Source organism: Mandrillus leucophaeus, unplaced genomic scaffold, assembly GCF_000951045.1.
Source record: "Mandrillus leucophaeus isolate KB7577 unplaced genomic scaffold, Mleu.le_1.0 Scaffold30, whole genome shotgun sequence".
Lineage (NCBI taxonomy): Eukaryota > Metazoa > Chordata > Mammalia > Primates > Cercopithecidae > Mandrillus > Mandrillus leucophaeus.
Window position 1 is genome coordinate 1501104 of NW_012103143.1, and position 7809 is coordinate 1508912.

At 64.0% G+C, this 7809-nt stretch overlaps 2 protein-coding genes across 3 annotated transcripts; both read right to left on the minus strand.

Annotated features, from left to right (window-relative positions):
• On the minus strand, positions 1–2102 carry PTPRCAP (protein tyrosine phosphatase, receptor type, C-associated protein). 2 transcript variants are annotated; one of them, XM_011986998.1, is made up of 2 exons: positions 2039–2102; positions 1–769 (listed from the first exon to the last, which is right to left on the minus strand). In XM_011986998.1, the coding sequence occupies exons 1-2, from the start codon at positions 2039–2041 to the stop codon at positions 152–154; spliced, it is 621 nt and encodes a 206-aa protein (XP_011842388.1). In that variant the 5' UTR covers positions 2042–2102; the 3' UTR covers positions 1–151. The 2 variants fall into 2 exon arrangements, with proteins under 2 accessions (XP_011842388.1, XP_011842389.1); XM_011986999.1 differs by having other exon boundaries at positions 1–750; positions 2039–2085.
• Positions 2103–2466: 364 nt separating this feature from the next.
• CORO1B (coronin, actin binding protein, 1B) lies at positions 2467–7118 on the minus strand. The gene is made up of 10 exons (XM_011987001.1): positions 6894–7118; positions 6431–6553; positions 6198–6327; positions 5804–5985; positions 5596–5715; positions 4772–4876; positions 4555–4700; positions 4221–4278; positions 3090–3368; positions 2467–2920 (listed from the first exon to the last, which is right to left on the minus strand). Exons 1-10 carry the CDS (start codon positions 7092–7094, stop codon positions 2795–2797), a joined length of 1470 nt encoding a protein of 489 aa, XP_011842391.1. The 5' UTR covers positions 7095–7118; the 3' UTR covers positions 2467–2794.
• Between the last annotated feature and the right edge of the window lie 691 nt (positions 7119–7809).

Sequence of the window (7809 nt, forward strand, 5' to 3'; positions counted from 1 at the left end):
GGGGGTTACACGTAGACTTGGGAACTGGTGGGGGGTGACAGTCTGAGGTGTGGTCATGTGGGGTGGGGGTCCAATCCAGCCATGGCATCTTGGGAAGCAGAGGTACAGGGAGTGAGTGGCCGTGGCAGAGATGGGACACCAAGGCCAGCTGCTACAGTGCGGTGACATGGAGGCCCTGGCCCCCAGCTGCCCTGGCGCTGTCGTCCCAGGCTGCACTGCCAGCAAAGGCGTGCAGGTCACTCAGCAGGGCCTCAGCACTGCCCCCTGCGCTTGCTGGTCCTGGGGAGCCAAGGACCAGGTCGCCCTCCGTGTCACTGTCTCTGGCTTCCTCAGCCCGCACGGGGACCTGCTCTGGGCTGGACGCCTCTCCACATAGCTGCTCGCCTTCCCCGGGGTCAGCCTGCAGGCCACCATCCGTGACGTGGTCATAGTCTGCGTCCTGCTCATCCTCCTGTCGCTCAAGATCATTGTCTGGGGACCCCAGCTCAGCTCGGGCCTGCAGCCAGCGGCCCGGGGGGCTGGCCCAGAGCAAGCGCCGGGTGCGGCCCCACAGCGCGGCACCCAGGCGGGCCGGGTGGTAGTAGCCCCCCGAGTCACGGCTGAGGCGGCGCCAGGCCAGTGCCAGGCCGGTGACCAGCAGCAAGAGCAGCAGCAGCAGCAGGACAACGGTGACAGAGCTGGAGCCCACGCTGTCCTCCGCGCTGCCACCCGAGCCCAAGGCCCCTGGCAGGGCCAGCAGCATCCCGAGCCCTAGGGTGCAGGGCAGAGCCTGTGGGAGACAGGCAGGGGCTCAGAGGGCTCAGCACCTGGGGTGGGGCCTAGTGCGGGTTAGGCTGGGTGATCAAGACCACTTTCCTTTTTTTCTCTTTGGGATCCTCTTGGGACAGCCAAGCAGAGAAGGCCAAGGCCTTATTTGGTCAACCAGGCTCTGGCCCTGTGAGATCAGCCCCCATTCGTCCAACCTCCTCCCTACCACTCGCCTCCCCCAACCGCTGCACAGAGCCACCTGCCTGGGGCCTTCGCACTGGCTGTTCCCTCTGCCCGGAAAGCTCCACCTCCTCCCACCCTCCCCTCCCCCAGGCTGCATGGCCTGCTCACTGTGCTCAAAGGTCACCCCAGTGAGGCTGAACCTGACCTTAACCTCTACCCTGATGTCTATCACTGCAGCCCACCCCAGCACCCCCTAGCACCCCCTAGCACTCAGCGCCTTTTTCCTCGCATGCCACCTAATCAAGAGATAATTGTACTCATTTTTTATGTCTATTATCTACCCCCCACAATAAGCTGCTAGGAGAAGGGGGCTTTTTGGGTCAAGCATGTTAGTAGGTAGTCAGCGTGGGTTAAACGTGTCTAGGCTGCCTGGGTGGGTGGGGGAGGAGATGGGAGGGAGGGAAAGAGGTTGCTAGTTGGTGTCAGGGCTAGCTCTCCCTGAGGCCTGGGATGGAGGATGGAGGATGGAGGATGGAGGGGCCTGGACCCACCCCGAGGCAACTGCTCATCTTCTGCTTGGCCAGGTCCCCAAGCAGGGGTCCGGGAGGCCCCTCTTCCTCCCTCCCCACCACGGGGCTGCCCCAGCTGCAGGGTTTCCGTTCCACTCCCAGTCCCTGAGGGCCCCAGGCGTGCAGGGCCGGGGGCTGGGGGAGGCGGGCGCAGCTGCCAGAGGAAGTCTGCGGTCAGAACAGGCTAGGTGGGGGGTGTCGGGGGAGGGGTGCTGAGGTGCAGCCAGCCTCCCCCAGCACCCCAGGCTGTCCACCCAGGTTCCAGGAATGCAAGTTCCCGCTCAGAGGAAGACCAGGTGAGGGCCTTCCCCGGGCTCCTGAGGGGGGCCTGGTCCAGTGTGGGGTGCCGGGGGCCATGCCCGGAGTCCCAGAGAGCCCAGCTCAGGTGAGAGAGAGGTCCAGCCTCTGCCATACTTCTCTTAGGTCTCACCTCTTCCCCGGAGCTAGTGTGGGGCCCTCCTCAGCTCCACCGGCCCAGACAGTCCAGCCCCGACCGCCTGTGGCCCCCATCCCAAGAACCCGGGGGTTCCGAGGCTCACCATTGGTCCACAGGCCCCTCCGCGCCGGGCACCCACCTCCAGCTCTGGCTGTGTTGAGCGAGAAGTGAGCTCAGTGCTCGTCTGCAGTGAAGGGTGGCCCGGGCTTCCGCTTCCTGCCCACATACCCCATCTGCCCCTCCCTGCTGCAGGACCCCTGGTCCACACCAGACCCTCCCCGGCCTTCCTGGAGGAGGCTGGGCTGCAGGGCCTGTCCTCCAAGGGAGAAGCAGCACCAACTTGAAGCTGGATGCAGCCTTGCATGTGTGCCCAGGTCCTCTGCCTCAGTTTCCCTGCCTGACAATCCAGGGGAGCAATGTCTATGGGGCTGCTCACTGCCCCTACACCGGCACATGGGTGACTCCTGCGACATCATCTGTCTCCAGGTTTCCAGACTTCTCAGCCCCACCCTTGCAGCGGCAGGTCAGCCCGGCTTTTAGAAAGAGAATTTTATTTGGAATGAAAATATAGAGCCCACCTTCCCGCCTCCTCTGGGGAGGGAGCAGAGGGCTGGGCAGTGGTCGGGGAGATGGTCCCTCAGAGGAGGAGGAGCTCGCCTGGGCATGGAAATCCTCCACAGGAACAGTGAAGAAAGCTGGGTGGTGGCTTCGGCCTCAGCCCGGGACAGGTCGGGGTGGGAACCGACCCCTGCGCTGCCTCGGAGGCCCTGGGCAGCCAGCCAGCCCGGTGCGACCCGCTGGCAGAAGCTGAGTGGGAAGGGGGCGGAGGAGGAGATGAAGGTGGCGCGTGGCTGTGGCCCTACGCATCCCCGTTCTCCATGCGGCCCAACTGCTCCTCCAGGCGGCAGATGCGCTCCCCCTGCTCCTTGACCAGCGCTCTCAGGGCCCGCAGCTCCTGCATCACCTCCTCCAGCTTCCCAGCCTCCTGTGGGGACATGAAGTGGGGGTAGGGCGTGGTGGTCAGAGGCTGCTAAGCCATAGCCCTCCCAAACCCACCACTACCCCAGCGAGGGAGAGCAAATGGCCCAGGCCCACACAGCAGGCCAGGGCCACAGGAGGGGCTCCCAGCATCACCCCTGCCTGTGGGTGCATACCCCGGCTCTGGTCAGGCTGCCGCTGGGAGTGGCATCAGCAGCAATGGTGGTGGCTGCAGGGGCCCCCAGGCGGGAGGAGCCCAGGGCCACGGCGGGCCGGCTGTCAGACAACACGTTGCGCCGGCTAATCTTCAGGTCCCGCTGCTTGCTGGGCACGTAGGCCTCCCGCAGCGAGATGAGGATCGGGTCAGCATCCCGCCCGCTCACCCACTCCTCAGCCTCCAGGGCTGCCTCGGGCCCGGCTGTGTCAGGGTACAGATCATCCTGGAAGAGGTCCGACTGGGCAGGGGGCCAGGACGTCAGGATCAGTTGGGAGGCCCCATAGGGTCCCCTCATCCCTGGGCCTCCAGGCTTGCACTCTGTTAACCCATTCTCCCATGGCCTGGCCCCAAGGGGCCTCTCGAAAGCTCCATTCTGGCCTTTCACTTCCCTTCTGGACGCCGCCAACAGCTCCCTCTGAAGCTTTCCCACCCTTCTGAGCAAGGCCCCTGTCACCACCTTCCCCTGCAGGCCACAGGGGCCACTGTGTGGCTTTGTGGGATTCTGGGGTCCATGGACTGTGAGCTCCTGGAGCAGGCCCTATCAGCTCAGCTCTCAGCTTCACTCCCCGAAATGTGCCTGGCATGTTGAAAGAGCAGTCGGCAAACGCTGGCCAGAGAATCATGGAAGCGTGTCCAAGGCTCTTGGTATCTGAGGCCAAGCCACATGTGGCCCGGTCCCCTCTTCATGGGATTCCCCACTGCGGCCAGACTCCGTGTTCCTCTCTCCATTCCCACCACCGTGCCCTTCGCCTGGCCTGCCCCCAGTGGATGGCGCCACCCTAGCTGTGCTATGGGTACTGCCTCCTTCAGGAAGATCTCTGGCTTCCACTCCCTCCCTGACTGCCTGGCATCCTTCTCCTGTGGCTCATCCAGGGCAGGGCCCCCACTCACCCTGTGTCTCATCCCCACTTGCCCCCTGAGTGGCACAGCCCAACAGCTGGCTGGTACAAGGGCAAGCTGGCATCTGTCCAGCTCACTGCCCACAAACCATACTAGGTCATGTTCCGTTCACAGGCCTTGCCCTAGTCACAATTGCATGGCCCGCCTGCTGGAGAAAGGGGCGAATGAGCAGAGGGACGGGTGGCCTCACCTTTCTTGGCACAGTCATGACGATGGGCTCACACTTGCGCTCGTGAAGTTTGTAGAACCTGGGGATGCGAGCAGCAGCCGTGGGTGGAACACCCGCCCCCCCACCGCCAGCTCTCCTGGCTCCCAGCATCCTTCACTTCCAGTCCTCACCCCAGGACCTCCACAGGCTGACCCCTAAGGCGGCTAGACCGCCACACAGGCTGCCTCGTGACAGTTCCCATGGCCCGCCGGGCCTCCCTGGCCCAAGGTTTCGGCCTGCTCCCGAGGAGCCTCCAGTGACCTGACCTCTTACCTTGGATGCCCCTGTCCCTGAGTGGCCTCGCTGGCCCTCTTACCGGGCAATCTCGCACTTGCTGACCTCCAGGCCCCGCTTGGGCATGCTGCCCATGCCCCGCTGGGGCTCCTTGCTGGTGAATGTGTTCAGGAAGTGGATGTAGGGGGGCTCCTCTGTGATCTCAAAGTACCGGATGCTGGAGTCGCCCTGTGTGGGGAGGGGGCTCAGCACCCGGGCATGCCTCTTCCCTGCCCCTCGCCAGCCCTGCCCAGCCCCACCTTGCCGCAGACGTAGACCACACTGGTGTCGGGGTCGTAGAAGGGCAGCAGGGCCCCGTTGCTCGAGTCCAGTTCCTGCAGGGCCATGGGTTCCTCGAGGTTTTCCTGGCACATTGGGGGCAGTCAGGCCAAGCAGAACCTCCTCGCCCCCTAATCCCAAACCAGGATGGGCCTTAGCTGGCCTCACTAAGGCCAGCCAGCACTGCCCCCTAAATGCAGGTGGGCCCTGTGCTGCCTCTATGCCTTTTCCCACATGACGACCCCCACCTGGCCCTCCTGGCTCCACTTTATTCCCAGGGTCCCTCTTTTCCAGCTTCCTCCAGGCCTTAAGACTATGCCCAGGCCACTGAACAAGTGCTGAAACATACCCCACCGTGGGGAGCCTGGGGTGCCAGCAGCACCAGCCCCAGATCAAGGGGCCCTGGAGGTCACTGTGCAGAAGCAGAAAGGGCTGGGGGAGAGGACGCTTCAGGGCAGGGCCGGGAGGCTTGCTGGAGGAGGAGGCTTGCTGGAGGAGTGGGGAGCCCTGCATAGGCAGTGGGTGGTACAGGCAACCAAGGGAGAGAAAGGTTCTTACGTTGGTATGAACATGGGCAAAGACACGGAGGCAGTGGGAGGCCATGGGGGAGTGGCGGGGCAGTTGGGCGAGCAGGGGGCAGGAGAGGAAAGGCTGACAGAGTCCCCAGCCCTGAGAGCCTCAAGTGCCAGGTAGAGAACCTAGGAACCACAGGCCTCTCCGGTGAACCATGCCTGCCTGGCCCAGGGCAGAGCGCTCCAGGGTGGGGCCCAAGTCTCAAGCTTGCCCCCTTAAGCTGGCCACTCACTGGGTCCCAGAGTGCCAGCTGCCGCTCACTCATTCGGCTGAAGCCCGTGGTGAACACCTTGCCATCTGCCAGGAAGATGGCTCGCATGGGCCGGGCCCCCTCATGAGCCTTCTCCCGCTCCTGTGGGGGGGACAGGCTGGTCAGTGCAGTGCCCTGCTCAAGGCCCTGGGCCTATTCACAGCCATCCTTGCCCTCTGAGGCCACATACTGCCATCAGGGTGCCCCGACGGGGGTCGATGATGCGCACGCTCTTGTCCTTGCACGCTGAGCAAAACAGGCTGCCGTTGTGGTTCCAGCTGACGTTGTAGATGAGGTCAGGGTGCAGGCTGTCCAGGCGGTACAGCTCCTCTGCTGTGCCCACGTTCCAGATGAGTACCACGTTGTCACAGCCTGGCAGGTGAGGGCTGTCAGCTCAGGCCAGGTGGGTGGCAGGAGGCCATTAGCTCACCAGGCCAAGGCCCACTCTGCCCACCACCCTGGGGCAGACTGGGTCTCTCCAACTCTGAGGGCCTCAGCTTTCCCATCTGTCAGGTGGGCCCTGGAGGGGCTGCTGGGGTGTATGGAGAGGTCCGTGGGGGGACAAAACGGGGGGCGGTGCAGACCTGCACTAAGCAGCACGTTTCGGGCCGTGGGGTGCCAGGCGATGATGCCCACTCGCTTGGTGTGCCCCTCCAGTACCACCACCGGCTCTGTCAGTGGGGAGGTCAGCCCATTCTCTGGGATCTGCCACACCTGTGGTAGGGACAGGGCCACCGGGCTCAGTCCTCTGATGGCCCTACTGCTGGCCCCCTTGAGTCACGCCCGAGACCCTGGCCCAGCCAGTCCTGTGCCTCACCATGACCGTGCAGTCCTCCGAGCCGCTGGCTATGACTTCGTCATTGTGGGGACACCAGTCGATGTCCAGGACAGGTCCTGTGTGCCCACACACCGTCGGGTAGGCCTTGTCAATGCGGCCCGTCTGTGGGCACGAGGGGGCAGTCAGGGGGCTTCATCCCTCCCGGAGTCTTGGTCTTCCCTTCCATGGAGTGGGAATGACGTGCAAGTCCTGGCTCACAGGTGGCCCAGATGTGACTGTGCCCCACTCGCCAGGTGAGCAGGAAATGTTTGCTGCCTCTAATCCTGACTCTATGGCAACAGGCCACTCTCTATCTGTGCTAACACTTGGGGCAATAAATGTGGGTTATAACGCCTGCCCACCAGTGTGAGAAATGGCAAGATGAGGGATTTGAGGTATGCAGAAAGGCCCAGCAGGGGTGGCCGAGGTGCCTCCTCTTCCCCCCAACCCTGACAGGACCCACCTTGCTTAGGGGCAGCACCAGAAAGGCACCCCCGCCACTGGCCTCCACAATCACTGCCAGGAACTTGGGGTTGACAGCGCAGAAGGTGCTGTCCCAGGTAACACGGGACACGCGAATGTCCTCATAGCACTGGTCGTTCTTGACCGGCTGCCCGAACACATGCCGGAATTTGCTCTGCCGGACCACTTTGCGGAAGGACATGTCTGCGGGACAGAGAGGCCGGGGTCAGCGCTGCGCAGCCGAACAACTCCAGCCCTCCCTAGGCTGCTGAAGGTGAGCCGAGAGGAGGCAACCGGGGGCCTGGCCACTGTAACCCTCCTGGGTCTCAGTTTCCCCAGTTACAGAATGGGGTCACAGGTGCAGAGCCTGGCCGCCTCTCACCCGGCAGGCAGTGATCTGAGGGGTAAATGCTCCGGCCCCGATCACCGCTGAGTGCTGAGGGGCTTTGCAGGACGCAGGGCCCCTCCCTGGCTCTGGTGTGTGTGCGGGGCAGGAGGTGGGAGGTGCCGGAGTTGGAGAGCTCTCAGCTCTGCTGTAGGTCCCAGCCAGTCGGGAGCAGCCTCCTTCCTGCCTAGAGATTTGGAGGCTGGGTAATGGGGAGGAAGGAGAGAGGAGGCAGGAAAAGTCTCTCTACTGTGGGGCCGAGTGAGGCCCCAGTTCTGAGTCCCAGGGAATGTCCAGGGAGCCCCGGCATGACCCCCAGGAAGAGACGGGGGTCGGGACGCAGCTGCCGGCCGCGAAGCAACCCAGAGCGGCCTCGGAGCGGGGTCCAGGGTGAACCAGGAGCCCAACTTCCAGGGACCCCCGCCCAGGAGAGGAGAGGATGGGCGGCCAAGGGGAGTAGGACTGAGAGTGGGCGCAAGGGAGGGGAAAGGCTCCTGGGACCCGCGATCCCCGCTCAGCCCCCGCAGCCCCG

What these genes read in the sequence shown, in the direction of transcription:
- CORO1B (XM_011987001.1), bottom strand. Translation starts at nt 7,094, where the DNA reads ATGTCCTTCCGCAAAGTGGTCCGGCAGAGCAAATTCCGGCATGTGTTC. An exon ending in AAACGTGCTGCTTAGTGCAG is followed by an intron (nt 5,986 to 6,197) that starts GTCTGCACCGCC and finishes CTCACCTGCCAG; the next exon opens with GCTGTGACAACGTGGTACTC. An exon ending in GCAGCCTGACCAGAGCCGGG is followed by an intron (nt 2,921 to 3,089) that starts GTATGCACCCAC and finishes ATGTCCCCACAG; the next exon opens with GAGGCTGGGAAGCTGGAGGA.